The 17,628-nt window shown below is 32.5% G+C and overlaps 3 protein-coding genes across 3 annotated transcripts; 1 reads left to right on the forward strand and 2 right to left on the reverse strand.

The window, feature by feature from the left end:
* Positions 1 to 4,387: 4,387 nt before the first annotated feature.
* Positions 4,388 to 5,321, reverse strand: LOC124918726 (ESCRT-related protein CHMP1A-like). The gene has a single exon (XM_047458774.1). The coding sequence runs from the start codon at positions 5,173 to 5,175 to the stop codon at positions 4,564 to 4,566; it is 612 nt and encodes a 203-aa protein (XP_047314730.1). The 5' UTR covers positions 5,176 to 5,321; the 3' UTR covers positions 4,388 to 4,563.
* Positions 5,322 to 7,871: 2,550 nt separating this feature from the next.
* Positions 7,872 to 12,654, forward strand: LOC124920538 (anoctamin-like protein At1g73020). Its single transcript, XM_047461038.1, has 16 exons — positions 7,872 to 8,540; positions 8,966 to 9,035; positions 9,124 to 9,239; positions 9,333 to 9,459; positions 9,543 to 9,643; positions 9,721 to 9,812; positions 9,891 to 9,995; positions 10,066 to 10,332; positions 10,415 to 10,550; positions 10,629 to 10,742; positions 10,810 to 10,880; positions 11,358 to 11,488; positions 11,561 to 11,643; positions 11,744 to 11,851; positions 11,955 to 12,113; positions 12,200 to 12,654. Exons 1-16 carry the CDS (start codon positions 8,364 to 8,366, stop codon positions 12,305 to 12,307), a joined length of 1,965 nt encoding a protein of 654 aa, XP_047316994.1. The 5' UTR covers positions 7,872 to 8,363; the 3' UTR covers positions 12,308 to 12,654.
* Positions 12,655 to 15,928: 3,274 nt separating this feature from the next.
* Positions 15,929 to 17,033, reverse strand: LOC124918727 (dof zinc finger protein DOF3.1-like). The gene has a single exon (XM_047458775.1). It carries the CDS (start codon positions 16,647 to 16,649, stop codon positions 16,071 to 16,073), a length of 579 nt encoding a protein of 192 aa, XP_047314731.1. The 5' UTR covers positions 16,650 to 17,033; the 3' UTR covers positions 15,929 to 16,070.
* Positions 17,034 to 17,628: the final 595 nt, after the last annotated feature.

Raw genomic sequence — 17,628 nt, forward strand, 5'->3', positions numbered from 1 at the left:
TTCTCTTTATGGGTCTTGTGTACTAAGTGCTGTATTATATATTTCTATAATCTATATAATTTGTTTTTGTGGTCTTAATTTAAGAAAAATAAAAAATATAAGATGATAATCTGTTTCAAAGAAATTAAAAAATATAGGATAAATTGTTTGAGTGTTAAACTAAACAATAACAGATCGTATAAAATAGTTCTCGATTCAAAATATATATTCTCGATTTTATCTTGAAACACTTTGAATGAAAGTGGAGTTATGGTGGTGGAATGTCATGGATTTATGTTAATTCTCTTTTATTTTTATTTTAAAAAAAACGCATTCAAAATTATTATTTTTTTAATGCATGATTCTATAGTATATTAATTTGCAGATAAGAAAATTGGATGGGAATGAGTTGTACAATATATATTTTGATAGTAAGAAATATATATAGATAGAGACACCTATTTATTTGATGAAAATATTTAAATTCTATCACACCCTTTGAGTGACTATTGTGTCCTTTTCCTCACTTGTGTTTTACAAACAATCAACATCATTAATTTAAAATTAAAATTGACATAAAATCTTAACTCTTATTATGTAAAACATTTATAAAATTATATCACTTTTATACAAATACTTAATTTCACTTTATAATAAGGTATATGTTAAGAACAATACAATTTTGGGTTAGAGAAGACAATTTAATATATATATATATATATATATTAAATTAACTTTATAAAATTAAAAATATTTTATTATGTAAATAATAATTCACATTATCTTTGTAAGGTATGTAAATATTAAATGATTCAAAAGAATGTAAGATAAGTTTTAAAAAATTATCAAAAAATTTTGTGTTTAATTATTTTGTAAGATAATGAGTTGTGAAAATATAATAATGACATTATTGTATTTGAGTTGAATGGACATGCGTCTACCCAAATCAATACATTATGTAATATTCAGATCCAAAAATTTTGGTCTAAATTGTGTCCTTTCAAGATTGGAGATTATATGAAACTCAATTTTTATATTCCTTAAAGGTCATAGTTCCATAGACACTTTGTTGATCAAAATTATAATAAGTGCTAGTTTTGTTATGGGTTAGGATTTTAGAAATGATCCATTGGATCAATTGTTTTTCATGCAAGGTTAAAACGTTGGTAATTTGTATCACTTTGTTTTTTTTATCGGAAAATATAAGTAAGTTAATTTTTTATAAAAGTGAGGATAATAAATTAGAAATATTTTTACGAGGCTACTAATACAACAAACAATCACTAGATAGTAATTAAGATTTAGATCCACATTTAGTGGAAAATTAAAATATTCCTTTCAAAATATGTTCCATGAGTATAATAGAGTAAAAGTGGTTTGGAGTGACAACAATTAAGAATACATGAAGTAGAAAACTTATAAATAAATACTTCTTACCAAACAAGTACAGTTGACATCACTTTTTTTTTAATTCTTTTCAATTGAACTAAAAAATTAATGAGCCTCATCCTTTGATAATGGTATTTCATTTGGCTGGAATGAAATGTCAAATTTGTACTGCTATTTTTATTCTAGCTAGTAGTTGACCGATTACAATCATTCAATGAATGAGTTTCATATCATTTGCCACCCATCAAAGTGCACAGTTTTACCACTTATTTTCTTATTTATTAAAATGGTCATCTTATTTTGAGATATATAGTTTAGGAGTAACAGATGTTAATCAAATTTAATTTGCAAATAGTACTAAAAAGAATGTAGGTTATCGGTTTTATTGGCTTTATACATTTACTCCATCATTAATTTACGTTTATAACTCTACTCGTTAAGGACTTATTTGATTTGAATTATTTAAATAACCAAAATAAAAAAATATCATTTCATACTCCCTATTCTCTATTATATCACTAAATTCATTAAATAAAATAATAAAATATTTTCTATATTAAATTAATATTTTTTATTTTATCCTTATATATTAATACTCTTTAAATTTTTTTTTTTTTATCAAAAATATTTTATACCTCCTCAAAATTAACACAAATTATTATTTTCAAATAACATGTTATAATTTTAACCCAAATTCTCTAAAAATTAACTTATTAATATCTTAAAACATATATATTTTTTTTTTAAAATTTGAAAAATAGAATTAGTTTCAGCTAAATGAAATAAATACAAGAAGGATAAAAGAAATAAAGACAGTATTGTACAACAAAATTATTAATGTACACAACGATTTTCAAGAAGTCACAATCAACTATACGAACTTAACTAATTTTAGATAGTGTCATAATAATAACGTTAGGTAGACGATTCATTTAAATATACACGACAATATAGAAGAAGATGAGAGATGAGACTTCGTTTCAATCTCTTCGGAATACAATTTTTTTCATATCTATGAAGTCCGTCAAAATTTCACTATAAATAATAGTCTAACCAAAAAAATCTTAACTTCTCATATCTTTCTCCCAACAAATATGTTCCTGAAAGACAAAACATAATAGGTTAATAGTTAATACATAGTATTATATATGTTATTTAGTATAAAAGTTTGTAATTCAGTATATTAAAAATAATTAATAATATAGACAACATAATTACTATTAAGTGGAAACGCAATGATTGACGGCATGAGGCCGCGGTTGTGTGGGCCTCAGTTGGGTGAGTCCAAAATCCAGCCGATCCAACGGTCGGCCCTCCATCAAAGTGGTCCTTTTTGTTTTGTTTTTTTCTTTCAAGACTAAGGAGGTCAAGACACTCCCCAAATGTCAAAATCGTAATTAATTTATGAGTCGGGCTGGATGGTCGGCTCGGGCATACAGTGTCTTTTGGAGTCACTTCGGTTGGGGGTTCGGTCGGTCAGCCGGTCGGGTGGTCCCACCGAATAGTTGAAGAAGCAAGGCCACGCCCGCCAGTCATCATCTGAGTCACACGTGAATATATCTTAAGTGGCTGCTCCTGATTGGATGAATGGGAACTAGATAGGCTGACCTGCACATGGCAAATCGTGAACTGTTTGGAAAATGTAAACAAAAATGGGACCAATTCATCTGAATTTTGGATCAGAAAAGACAAACCAATATATTCACTTTCAATCCCCATATGGGTATTGGCATTGACATTGAATCTCTCTGTCTCTTTCATATATAATTTATGTTATCTTGTTCTTCATCAACTATGATTTTTGATCCATTCTCTTCAATGGGATCGATCGATGATTCCATGGCTGAGTTAGTTGTCAAATAATGGGTAAACTTTGGATTCACATTCTATCAATAATTTGGCAACTCAAGTCTCAACCCCAGCATAATCTATTTCAAACACATAAATCACCATCATCCTAAGAATTAAGTGTTAAGCAAGTTCTTGATCATATCCAATGACAGATTGGCATATGACTACATTCATGGTACCTTTTTGAATAGTGGTGACTACTCAAGATGAAGAACAAATGAGGGCATGTTGAGGTTTTTAGGTACATGAATGAACAGTGGAGCTGTCACATTAAGATTAATTTAGCTAAAACGAAACAAAAAGCTGAAAGTCAGTGATTTGGTTGGTAGTTGGGAAGGTTAGACAGGAACAAATGTAGACAGATTGATCGATATTATTGTCTGCATTAATATTGTAATTCAATAAATGTTGTTTACTAATTTGATGTGGTGTTGTTGTTTTGTTTTCATCTCCAGCCAAAACATGGATAGAAAGAAAGAACAATTAATAATGTGCCCAGTTTTAAATATATATACAAAAACTGGAAATCTTTTCAACCTGGATAGAAGCTGCTGGTTCATGAAAATCATGTGGTAAAAATAGGAAGATTTTGTATACTCAGATTTGGATTCTTTATATATCCTTTTTTTGACTGCATGGGTCGTTTGGCTCCAAAGTTGTTATGATTTGTTTAAGGATGTCTGGAATAAGCTAGTCTGAACCATCTAATACCATAAAGAGATTGATTTTTAAGATCTTAAGTTGAAAAAGGGACACCATTTTCATTCTTGGTGAGGTTTAAAGGGAGATGTGGCTGGGACATTGATGCAATATTGGAGACTTTCCTCTATTACATGTCCACCAAACAGCAGCACCCAGAAAGAGACCAAACAGTCTTAAAATAATCAGTGCTTCTGCAGTCGATCAAGGATTGTAGTACTATTTTTTACAAGTAAATTCAGACATCATATCCATATGTTGTAACAAAAAGGTTTTGATGCTTGATATGTTAAAATTCATATATGTGTAAACAGACAACTTCAACCAAGAACAGTTTCCAATTGCAACAAGAATAAATGATGGTATACTCAAAATCCAAATTCAGATCAATTCAAAAAACCCCTGTCCTATAGTATTCTCTAGTTCATCAAGGTAATCAGAGAATTAAACAGAAAGATGACACAACCTTAGAAAAAAACAGTTACCATATATATATATATATATACTCAATGTTCTTCTTCTGCTTCAAGTACTACATGGAATGAGAAACAGGGTTAAATAGATGATGCTATAAATTTCATGGAAAGTAATAATATGGCAGATTATTAAACAGGGTGGGTGGGGTTTTCATTCTCGCGACCGGATTCAGCCACGGGCCTTAAGCTCAGCAAGGCGCTTTGACAAGCCATCTTCCTCTACTTTCTCCTGTGTCCTGCTTGGCACAGCATGAGCTGCTGGCTGAGGCAGACCCACTGATACTTCGAGCCCATAATCATCCGCAACCTGTTGCATTAAGGCATTCACCTCGCCCTCTGGAGTCGAAAGAGAAGTGCTTCCAGCCATTGAACTTTCCATAAACTCAGCCTGAACCTCCATATTAACGAATTGCCGCTCAAACTTGTCCATGGTCTCGGACATCTTCTGTAAATTTCCGGTGGTGAGAGATGACTCAAGGGATTTGACAATTGATCCCATGGATTTACTAATAGTCATCATCTTAGCTTGAGTATCGAGTCTGGAGACGACGGCGTCGAGGCGAGACGAAAGGCGAAGGTAATTCAACTGCTCGCTGCGCTTGCGAATGGAGTTCTCTGCGTAGATACGAGCGCCGTCCATGTTTCCTTTCTCGATTGCTTTCTTGACCTTGAGCTTCTCTGTTTTCTCTTCCTTTTCGCATTTCTTTGCCTGGCGCTGGAGACTTTTGGATGTGAATTTGAGCTCCATGATCTGGTTCATCAATTTATCGGTGTTACCCATTGTCTATGATCGAAGGAAGAGAGAGAATTTGCGGATGATTGCGGTGGAGAAGATTGAAATTGATCGAACACCGCGTTTTAGGGTTACGGAGAGGAAAGTGCCTCGTAAAGATTCATTCTTCAAGATTTCCGAGAGGATTAAGGTTTCTTCTTATCAAGTAATCTTGTTTAGGGTTTGTAAAAAAATATTATAATTATATTTTGTTTTGAAAATTAAATATCAAAATTATGTATATTTTCGAATTTTTATAAGTTTTAACAATTCGACCGCCAATAAACGATGGCTTCAAATTTAATAGCTTACGTCAATTTTAGTTCTACTTTATAAATTACTAGCATTTAGCCCGTGCATTTGCACGAATAATAATATAAAAAATCGTGAAAAAAATTACAAATAACATTTTTAATTTTATTTTTAACCGTTTTAAATTTATGGGTGGGTCAACACATAATCCGACCCAAATATCCATTTACTCAACATTATTATATATTAGTTAGTTAAAAAGTTGAACTTATATTAATATTAAAACGTTCCGCATTTATCAAATTTGGTGTTTGAATTTAATATATAAAGTCTTTGTACCCTAGTTGGTAAAAGAGTTGTACTTGTTTTGTTAGGTTGCAAGTTCGAAACATACCTCTAGCATTTTTAATTTTATTTTTAACCGTTTAAAATTTAAAAACGGGTAAACCCACAATCCGACCCAAGTATCCAAATTAACCACAGCTCTCGACCCGGCAATCCGGACACTTTAAAAATTAAGCATCATTATATATATATAGATTAGTTAGTTAAAAAGTTGAACTTATATTAATGTTAAAACGTCCCGCGTTTATCAAATTTGGTGTTGAATTTAAAATATAAAGTCTTTGTAGCCTAGTTGGTTAAAGAGTTGTACTTGTTTTGTTAGGTTGCAAGTTCGAAACATACCTCTAGCATTTTTAATTTTATTTTTAACCGTTTTAAATTTAAAAACGGGTAAACCCACAATCCGACCCAAGTATCAAAATAATCACAGCTCTCGACCCGGCAATCCGGACACTTTAAAAATTAAGCATCATTATATATATATAGATTAGTTAGTTAAAAAGTTGAACTTATATTAATGTTAAAACGTCCCGCGTTTATCAAATTTGGTGTTGAATTTAAAATATAAAGTCTTTGTAGCCTAGTTGGTTAAAGAGTTGTACTTGTTTTGTTAGGTTGCAAGTTCGAAACATACCTCTAGCATTTTTAATTTTATTTTTAACCGTTTTAAATTTAAAAACGGGTAAACCCACAATCCGACCCAAGTATCCAAATTAACCACAGCTCTCGACCCGGCAATCCGGACACTTTAAAAATTAAGCATCATTATATATATATAGATTTTTTAGTTAAAAAGTTGAACTTATATTAATGTTAAAACGTCCCGCGTTTATCAAATTTGGTGTTGAATTTAAAATATAAAGTCTTTGTAGCCTAGTTGGTTAAAGAGTTGTACTTGTTTTGTTAGGTTGCAAGTTCGAAACATACCTCTAGCATTTTTAATTTTATTTTTAACCGTTTTAAATTTTAAAACGGGTAAACCCACAATCCGACCCAAGTATTCAAATTAACCACAGCTCTCGACCCGGCAATCCGGACACTTTAAAAATTAAGCATCATTATATATATATAGATTAGAATTTTATTATATATAAAGTCTTTCTACATTTTTTTTTATTTTTTTTTTTTATTTTTTTTTAAGTTACATTACTTTTCAAATAATTTATCTTACAACCAATATTCAAATCCCAACCAATTTTAGTGGTTTGCTTTGAATTTAAAAGTTTGGGTGAATATTAGTTATAGCTTTAGAGTTAGTTTGATATTTAATTATTGGAATAAAATAAGGTTTTATTTTAAAATTCAACAATTATATCATAATTTAAATATCAAAATTATTCTTTATTTTTTTTAATATAAATTAATTATTAAATATAAATATAAATATAAAAAAAATAAGGATAATTTTGTCAAAATAATAAATTTAAAAAGAAATGTTTTCTTAGTTTTAATCAAACAAGGTTTTGAAAAGAAAAAAAATCAAACAAAAACTTAAATCACTTCCTCAAACAAGGCCTTGGAGATAGTTTGATATTGGTTTTTGATACTTTATTTATTTTTTTTATAATTTTTTTACTTATAATTATTAGTATCAAATTACAAATTATTAAATATTCTTATTTTATTTTACATAAATTAAATTTTAAATAAAAAACAATATAATAATTTAACAAATTAAAAATTCTAAACACTTATTTTCTTAATGGATAGACAGACAGGTCTCAATTTATACAAATTTTAAAAATTAGAGTTTCAAATAACAAAATTCAAAGTTAAAACCTCCAAAGCACAAAAATTTCAAGTTTGAGTTGTCATTTGAAATTGTATAGTGTATTATTAATTTATCATTCCCTCCAAAAATGGTGTGAAATTGAATTTTTGAATAAAAAAAATGTTATTTCATATAAATTAATATTTCGTTAAGTTTTTTAATATTATTTTTTCTCATTCAACAAAGATCCAGCTCAGCTTTGAATCTGACTTACTAATTATTATTATTAATAATAATTTATTACTACTACTACTACAGTAGACTACAGTGATGAATATGAATTGAAGTAAATGTCATGACAAACACTAAAATGCAGTCTTTGATAAGCTCTTCTCCTCTGTAAAGGCGCCTTTTTTTTTGTCAGCCCTCCTCCTTCTTCAATACCCTTTATCTGAGAAAACAATGTCGCATTGAAAATACTCTGATTCTTCAAAGTTTCAATTTGGGTTTTGGGTCATTTAACGAAACAACACCAAATCAGCGATTGCCCACAAGGCAATTATATCGGAAACACGTGTCCACCCATTTCCCGTCTTCCATTTTACACCGCCATTGCCGTTTAAGCATACATCTGTAGATTGTTCTTCCTTTTGTCTCCCCCTCACCTGCGATTTCAGAAAACAAAGATCATTTCGTCTTTCATTTATTGCAGCAGCTAGAAGGAAAACCAAAAAAACCCATATCATATACATCTGTCTTGTCCCTTGACTTTCATGCCAGATCTTTGAGCTGATTTAGGGCTAAATGTGGAGACCCTTTGTCGGTTTCTCCTAATACTGTTGTTTTGTGTGTTTGCTTTCTTTGTTGTGCTATTGGTTGGTTCGACGAGATGAATGGGCAGGAAGATGAAAACGAAGCTCCTTTTGAGGTAGCGGTTGTGGTTACAAAGAGGGAAAGAGAAGATGGCGATGAGTGCTATGATGCTGTTGATGTTCTTGTTGATCAATTCAGGAAGGTTGGTTTAATCGTTGATAGAGCTGTTGGGCTCCAACATGAATTTATAAAGGTTTGTTTCCTTCCTTTTTACATTTTAGCGGTTTTGTGCATTCAATATGAACACTATTTATTCCTTTTAAAAACTGTGTATCAGCTAGTTTTCGTGGATTTTGAACATCTATATTGAAAACCCGAGTTCTTAAAGAGGCTGGGCAACCTGAATTTGTTCAGATCATTTGACAAGTTCATTGGCATAATCGTTGTTTGTATATGTGGTTCTGATTTCCTTTAATAGATAGGTTTGAAAGAATGGGTTAGACTTCTTTGTACATTTTTAGATAATTTGTTGCCATTCTAGTAACGAACAATTCAAATATAACTTGATCTGCTTGTTCAAAAGAAGCATTGTCTTCATATGAAGGAAGGTTGTACTCTTCATTAATTGTTTCCTGAAAAAGAAGAATGACAGCTCTACTATTTAATATCTTTTCTCAGTTGGCAGCAACTCTCCAAGTGTTGGGAAAGGCTGCGTCTGAGTTACAACTGAAGAAACAAACGCATATCGGTAGTTACTGCTTTGGCCCGTATTTATAAAGAAAAACACATTCCTTCTTTTGCTCACATAATATTATATTTTTTGCTTTCTCGTCTAGGGGTGGACGTACAGTTTCAGTGGGAAGAGACTGGAGCTTTCGTCAGACAAATCGACGGTTCTCTCTTCAGTTGGAGTGAGCGTTACCAATGTTATCATCACTTGGTTTATGGAATAGTTGCGTCAATTTCCAGCCTACAACCTCTCTTGTATTTTTGTCTGCAATTGTTATCCTTTTGAACTTATATATGGTTTATAAATTTTTAATAGGTAAACGAGAGTGATTCCTATATAGCCCTAAAGTATGAGAGCAAAGAGTTGTGCTGGAATACTGGGGAATCACTTGTTCGAAAGCTTGAAACGGAATCTATTGTGAAAGAAATCTTTCCGTTGCATGGTATCCTTTCCTTTTCATATGATAAGTTTGAAAAAGCGTTTTTTAATCTCAAAACAGGCCTTGTCTTCATTATTATTTTATAGATGAAATAAAAAGGAAGCCGCTTCAGAGAACTTGGGCACTCAATTGGTGGGATTTCACTGAACAGCCTCTTAATGAGATCTATTCATATTTTGACACCAAGGTGAAAAAAAGACAAAAAAGTTATTAAATCAGTTTGTCATTTTATTTTGATGGCTAAACATAGTTTCCACACTGCAGATTGCGGTTTATTTTGCGTTTCTGGGAATGTATACACGATGGCTCTTGTTTCCAGCTGCATTTGGATTAACAATACAGATAGTTGATTTTGGGTAGGCTGTCTCATATCAATTTCTAATTGAATTATTTTGCTTGTCCACACTGATTACTTATCTTCTTTTTTTCCTCAGAGCTTTACAGCTATTGGTACTTCCCGCCTTCTTCATAAGCATTGTAACATGGGCTGCACTGTTTTTCCAGTTCTGGAAACGTAAAAACTCCGCTCTTTTGGCCAGGTAATAGTTATTGCAATTTTCAGAACCAAGTGAGATTTTGGGGTCTAATCATTTTGGTTTTTCTTACTAGATGGAAAATTAGTCATTCAATTGGACCATACCCTGGATATAAAATTATGGACACTGAGGATATACAGATCCCTTTGGAGAAAGTGGAGAAGAAAGGAAGCCTCAAACAGTTGAACGAGAAGGAGTTATATCAGCGAGAGGAATGGTCTGGACGGCTGATGAGATTCAGAAATGACGCCATAATTATCTTAAGCATCATATGTCTCCAGCTTCCATTTGAATTAGCTTATGCTCATCTCTATGAGAAGATCGTATCTGACCTTCTGAAGTGAGTATAGAGATAAATCTGGTAGTTGTAAAAATGAGTGCATACTCCTTATGACATTAGCTTATCTATCTTCCATTGACAGGTTTGGACTTACAGCAGTCTATCTGTTTTCCATCCAATATTTCACGAGACTTGCAAGCAAAATATCAGTTAATATGATCAGAAAACATGAAAAGAGTGATAATACTGAATACAGGGCTCGGAGCCTGGTTTACAAGGTATTTTTCTCACTTTGCCTCTTTTTTATTCTACATCTTTTAATCATCTCATTACTAAATCACTCGAGCATTTTGCAGGTGTTTGGTCTGTACTTTATGCAGTCGTATATTGGACTTTTCTATCACATACTTCTGCATCGCAACTTAAGAACCCTTCGACAAGTTTTGATTCAGCGGTTGATAGTTTCACAGGTAGAAACATGATTTACCTTTCTATCCAATGATCTATGATCCTAACGTTTTCATTTATCCTTCTTAGGTGATTGAAAATCTAGTAGAGACTTCTCTTCCGTATCTCAAGTACAGTTACAGAAAATTTGGAGCTGTTCGGTAAGTCTTGCTGCATATTATTTCTTTTTATTTTTTTTAATGTTGGAAGCTAGCATAGCCGCCACAGCCATGACATCCACTTCAACATAATGCGTTCTAAGTGAGAATTGAACCGGTGACCTTTGGTCTATTAGGAACTACTCTTGCCACTTGAACTATCTTAGCGGGTTCCTATTATTGAATTGGCATGCTGTGACTTGAAACTCTGTGGTTCTCTTAAAGTGTTTTTCTTTGTTGTAGATAAGAGGAAATTCCTTTTAATTTAATTTAGCTCATGGAAAGGACAAACTTTTCATAAACATAACACTTGTCATTTTCCATCTTCAAATTCATCTGAGTTTCTCATCATTTGAAGGATCTACCCATTCGTTGGGTGGTAGCCAATTGTTAAAACGAGTTTGACTCTTTGCTCCAGATTCCACTTTGAATAACTGGAAAGATTCTTGTATTCCTTTCTCAAAGTGTTACCTTATATAGAAACAAGAAGAGGTGTGATAAAGGAGCTACAGCTGGGAAAAAAGTGTCCATCTTGAGGGTGGAGAAGGATTTTATGAAGCCTGCATATTGTGCGAGTATTGGTGAAGGACTCGACGATGGGCTATTTGACGGTAAGGGATGATGAAAACACACACAAATAGAAATGCTTAAATGAACCATTTTCCGTTTCTCACTTGATGCAGATCTACTGGAGTTGGCTTTGCAGTTTGGATTGGTGATGATGTTTGCTTGTGCATTCCCTCCAGCATTTGCATTTGCGGTGTTGGTACATATTGCTCCCAAATATAAATTTATTATTATTGAAATTGTAAGTGGCTTTGATTAGTAAACAATGAGATACTCTCTCCATCTTTGTTTTGACATAGAACAACATTACGGAAATTAGGACGGATGCATTGAAGCTTCTTGTCATGTTGAGAAGGCCTGTTCCTCATGCTTCCGTGACAATTGGCGCTTGGATTAACATATTTCAGGTATCTTTCTATCTTTTGTTTAGTGATAATAACATGAGCTAGTTAATTAATCTGTTTATACATAATTAACACGCACTGAGGTTGGTTTCTTTATGAATTTCAGTTCCTGTTAGTGGTGTCAATTTGCACCAACTCTCTGCTTTTAGCGTGCTTATATGACCAGGAAGGAAAGTGGAAGGTTGAACCTGGACTAGCTGCAATTTTGATAATGGAACATCTTCTCCTTTTCATTAAATTTGGATTCTCTCGCCTTGTTCCAGAGGTAATGAAATGAATTTTCCATTATCTCTCGTTTCTTTTTCTGGGTAATACGAGACATTTGATCCATTGGGGGGTAATAATAAATAGGAGCCTGCTTGGGTAAGAGCCAGTCGAATGAAGAATGCAGCAGAGGCACAAAACCGATACTCTCAGCAGCTTCTGAGGAGTATTTCCGGAGAGAGGAAAAGAGATTGAAATGATCAAGTGTGAGAGTAGAAGATAGGTTGGAGTCTTGACATGATTTCTCAAAGGACTCCAAGGTGTTGTTGTTGGAAGCAAAGTAAAGTAAGTAGTGAGATTGTTTTTAGGTAAGAGAGTAAGTAACAAGTACAGCCGCTCAGGTATTATTTCCACATTAGTTGTGTATGAAAATATAGTCAATTTCATCAACTGTTGTTCCACTTTAAAGGTCTCATGCTCTACCTCTACGAACCAATTTTGTGTTTTTAAGGATCAGACAAGATGTGTGGGTTATATAGATATATAAACTTCAAATTTGTTGAATTGGGCTTCCAATCAGATCAAAGATTATTTTCATGTAAGGTTTTGTTTCTTGAAACCATTTCTCACCTTCAACATGTTGTTTAGGATGAGAGGTTAATTACCCAACTATATTTTGGATCTTCATTTTTTTTCCCACATTTTTGTGTATCTTATTTAGAAGATTTTGTACTTGGATTCTTCTTCTTGGATTAATGCTTGTAAATTTTGGAATTGCATTCCTTGACAATTCATTGATACCATTTATATTCACTTTCTCAAAACTAAACCTTCAAAGTAGATAGTGATTTTTTATTACAATGTTTGGCAAGAAGATATTGAAAATCTTCTTTTTCGGCTTATAATGTGCAACACCAATCACTGGTTAAATTATAGGAAAATTTTGGCAGAGAGATTGACTTAAACTAGGGTGTTCTTATTATTAAGAATCATGAATATCAACAGTTGAGGCAATAGTTACATAAACTTGAAATTAGTAAGAATTGTTTATTTTGTGTTGTCCTGTTTTCTAATAGTTATTTTTTCAATTTTTTTTTTGGTAATGTTTTTATCGTTAAGCTTAAAACAAATTCTCATTTATATCATTTTGTATGGATTTAAAAAAAATAAAAAAATTAAGAATCATCCATTTGAGCTAATGTGGATAAAAATATAGAAAGCTTGGAGTAATTACTACTTAAACCTGTCTATTTCTCTTCTTAAGGCCGGATTTGGACACCCTTAGGCTCTGCTAAGGGCACTCAACCTGACAAGGGCTGCTTAATTTCTTCAAATCTGGCCTTTACGCAAATACAACACATTTAATCAAGGGGAACTAGCTAAACCCTAAACCCATTTGCAGATTGTAGAATTTTAACCTGCCATCATTCATTTAATCATATTATATATATAGTTTGCTAAGTGATGATATACCTGGCTCTCAAATCCTTGGACATCAACTTTATTTCAATTTAAGAGAACAAAAGATCATGAATTTCATTCCACTTGTAATGCTTTGATATACTTTGATCATGTAAGTCAAAATGAAAAAATAAAATTGGGTGAATTGGATATCTGTAATATGGTCCAGTATGTATGATGCTAGTGGGTGGGGGGATCATCCGAGTCTGTTTTACAGAGTAAGAAGCCTAAATCAAGTAAATTAGTTCTTCGATCAGTAACTAGATAGATAGTTAGTCAATTGCATTGCATTGCATTCATAGCTAGTTAGCCTAGCCTAGCCTAGCCTAGGCCACCGACTTATTATAGCCCCAACAGACAGTTGATTGAAAATGAAGTACACAATATTGCTATTATTATTATTATAGGCTCTACTTAGATAAATACATATTGGTGGTCCACTCCCCCTCATGAACACACATTAATATTAATATGGGTTGTGGCCCTTACTTTTCCACCGATCAAAATTAATGTTATTAATTATGTATGATCATAATTCATACCTATAGCAAAGATAGGGATGAAGAATATCATCTTGGAATGGATGGATTGATTATTCAACTCATGACCCTCCTTGATCAATTCAATATTTTATCTAGTCAAATCAACCACTATTCATTGCATTTTGACAGATTCACTTCATTTTTATAAACAAATATCTATTGTTATCAAGAAAGAAAGAATGAAAGATGTTGGAAACCAGAAGACCAAAAGGGAAGAGACAAGATATGACATATGATCAAATCCCCATGCACGAATCCGTCCAATTAGTTTGGCTACTTAAATTAGTTGGATTAAAAGCATGGTAGTCCACCACCCCACCCCCAATCTAATCTTTCAAGACAATCTACCGTGATATAATGGCATGATTTTTTTTTTCTTTTTTTATTTATATATTTTAAAGAGCATAACCCATCCTTACTAAGAGGGTTCGAATAACAAGATTGGTTTTTAAGAGATTAAATGTCGTGTTCGATTCTCACATAAAACACCTTAAATAAGTAAAAGTCATGATCACGAGACATCACGAGACGTAATGTTAATTTTTTATACAAACATATAAAACATAAGTGGGTTATGAATTTTGGGTTATGAATTTCTAACATATTAATGCTTGAACCCTAATTGCTTAAACAACAAAAACAAAAGGGTAAATCATAGATATGACGTCCACACCCACCTCCATTGATTAATAATATATGCATTCATTTATACCAACATAGCACATGCCTCCTCACTCATACATCCATCCAATACACTTTTCATTCACTTCAACACCCAACAAATATATATAATTATTATTATTTTTTTTCTATTTCTCATCCCCACTATGTTTGTTTTGAGATAATTCTACAACCTATTTCTATACATGCAGATTTTTTCTTATATAATAAGCAAATATAAGTGACTTTACAAATTAATAAGCACATTCTGCAACAACTTTATACTTTTGTTTTAGTAAAATTGTATTGTGTGAAATGGGTCACACTCAAATACTGTCAATTTACCATTTAGTATCTAAATAAAAATGTGTCTAAGTGTCATCATAGTTAATTATATTGAGAGAAGAATACTATATTATTTAATATAAAATAATCCAATAGGCTATATATTTCATCTACAACTCTCCATTTTACAAACATTAAAAAATAAACCAAAAGACAAGGTTCTGAAAATCGATCTGGTAATTTTTTTTTTGAATTATGGTCCGGATTTAAAACCTTTGTACTATACAATATGAGTAAATTAAAATTGTATGAAATAGGTGTCCTATACAGTCTAATGTAATAAAAATCAATGATTCATTAAATTCTTAAAATCTAAAAAAATTAATGATAATTTCGAATATAATCATATTACGGTTGATAGTTGCTCATCATATTTACTATTTTAAAGAATATTTACGCGATAATGATAAATAAACTTCAGTATTGTGTTTGTATAGTTTATTCTTCTTAGGTATCCTTGAGGCTGTTTCACATCCCGATCCCGAAGATGAAAAGCTTGTATCAGATCAATTGAGGAATGCGCGAAAATGTGATAGTTCATGGACGAACCTATATAGGGGCTCGGGTGGGCGGAAACACAAAATAATATATATTTTATCTATTTAAACTCTCATTTTAACAACACAATTTATTTTTCAAGCCCACTCTAACTCGAATTCATCTCCGGTGGAAGCTGAGTGTATATGATGGAGTTGAAGATTAACCAGAGATAAATTACAAAAGTTATGGGCGCTGGAAAAAAACTCCCCTGGATTTGAAACAATCTTTCGAACTAGAATTTTCAGGTTAAAAAAAGGTAATCATAGAAGTCAAAATTCGTTTAGTTAAAAGAAAGAGATTAATGGGTCATTGTTAAAAAACATGCCAATAAGAAAAAAAAAGCCAATCATGTTACAAATCACACGAACTAATTTCAATAGATACATATAAATAGTGGTATTATGTATAATTGAGATTCTTCGTAAACATGAAAACAACATCAATTAATTAATTAATTAATTAATTTAATGTTACAGATAAGTAGAACCTGGAGTGTAAATTGAAAGGTCGGGCCAATTAGTACCACTAAAATCTCCACCACCACCGCCGCCTTGTAAATTCAACTCCGCCTCTAAATCTCTCATCTCATCTGCCGCCGCCGCCACTCCGTTCGAACAGAGCAAATTGCCGAATTGATAATCGGACGTCAACAAGGGGCTGAAACTCCCGCAAGTATCCAACGTTTGCATTTCGTTGCCGAAAAACGTGGGGAAAGATTCCCGCACGGCCACGACTGGCGGCGGGGAAGGAGGAAGAACGTTAGAAGACGATGATGATGAGTTTTTCTTGTTGGAAAGACGTTGTTTGGCGGCGTTGTTGTTGTTGTTGTTCTTACGTGTTCCGCCGCCGACGGGAATGTTACGAAGAATGCCTCCTTTGGTCCAATAACGACGGCAACTCTTGCAGAAATGTCGTGGTTGAGAGAGATTGTAATTGTTGTAATAACAGAACTTGGTGTTCATTGAATCGCAACGAGGGCATTTCAAGTGTTGGTGCTCTGGAAATGGTGGTGGTCTGATTTGAGGGAAAGATGAAGAAGGGTCTTGCATATTAGGATCAAAGGCTTTAGCTTTTTGAGATTTTTTTGATGAATCGGAGTGGCTAGCAAGCAAGCAAGCAAAGCAGAAGAAAGGGGTGGGGGAAGAGAGTAGTAATAAATAAGGGGACAATTAAGTTGGTGAAGAAATCAAGATATTTGAAAGCTCTGCATCATCATCATCCGTAAAGGGAAAAGACAGAAAATCAAAGGCAGAAAGGGTTGATCAGACAAATGGATTGTTCAAGTGAGTGTTTGAGCAGAAAAAGATTCAAGAAGATGAGAGAGAAAACAAGATATGCACTAAAAGAACTGATCAGTGTTGTTTTGGTTTCTGCGGTTGTGCCTTTGTCTTGTCGAAGTTTTTTTTTTCTCTCTTTCTCTCTCTCTGGCACAACACCTGTCAAGGGGAGAGAGGCTTAAGATCAGCTTAAGAAGAAGATTATCTTATAGAATTATTTAATTTACTTCATTTGTTTTATAAATAGCAAACATTAGTGTCATTAATGTTGTCGGGATTTGATAGGACAACATTAGATTTCAAATTTACTCGAATGCTATCAATTTAATCTCGACATCGATCTTTCAACTGCTTCCTTGAAAGTCGACGCCTAAATCACTTGGCATTCCTTTAAATACATGTGAGGCGATCATTAAATAGGGATCAAGTCCTTCTACGCCCCTCCCTACGTATCCCAATGGTGTAAGACCGTCGACTTATTTGTGATGAATCTAAAAGTTTTTCTAAATCGCTTGTAACGATATCATATTCTCATAATTTATCCTTACTCAATGTTTTAACTAATCCAATATTATAATGTAACTTTTTATTTGATTGTTATGAGCTCAATTTAAGTATCATAATAATTTCACAAATTAATTAACTATTTTATCATCAAAATAAAAATCATAAACAAACCCAACACAAAAAAAAATCTATATACACTTTCAGTCTAAGTTTAAAGTAAAAATTCACAATTTTATGGCAGATA

The sequence above is a fragment of the Impatiens glandulifera genome, chromosome 1 (genome assembly GCF_907164915.1).
Source record: "Impatiens glandulifera chromosome 1, dImpGla2.1, whole genome shotgun sequence".
Lineage (NCBI taxonomy): Eukaryota > Viridiplantae > Streptophyta > Magnoliopsida > Ericales > Balsaminaceae > Impatiens > Impatiens glandulifera.

Excerpts from the sequence above, each read along its gene's own strand:
- LOC124918726 (XM_047458774.1), bottom strand. The coding sequence starts at position 5,175 with ATGGGTAACACCGATAAATTGATGAACCAGATCATGGAGCTCAAATTC.
- LOC124920538 (XM_047461038.1), top strand. The coding sequence starts at position 8,364 with ATGAATGGGCAGGAAGATGAAAACGAAGCTCCTTTTGAGGTAGCGGTT. Across the intron at positions 10,333-10,414 it reads ATCGTATCTGACCTTCTGAA|GTTTGGACTTACAGCAGTCT; the intron begins GTGAGTATAGAG and ends TTCCATTGACAG. Across the intron at positions 12,114-12,199 it reads TCTCTCGCCTTGTTCCAGAG|GAGCCTGCTTGGGTAAGAGC; the intron begins GTAATGAAATGA and ends AATAATAAATAG.
- LOC124918727 (XM_047458775.1), bottom strand. The coding sequence starts at position 16,649 with ATGCAAGACCCTTCTTCATCTTTCCCTCAAATCAGACCACCACCATTT.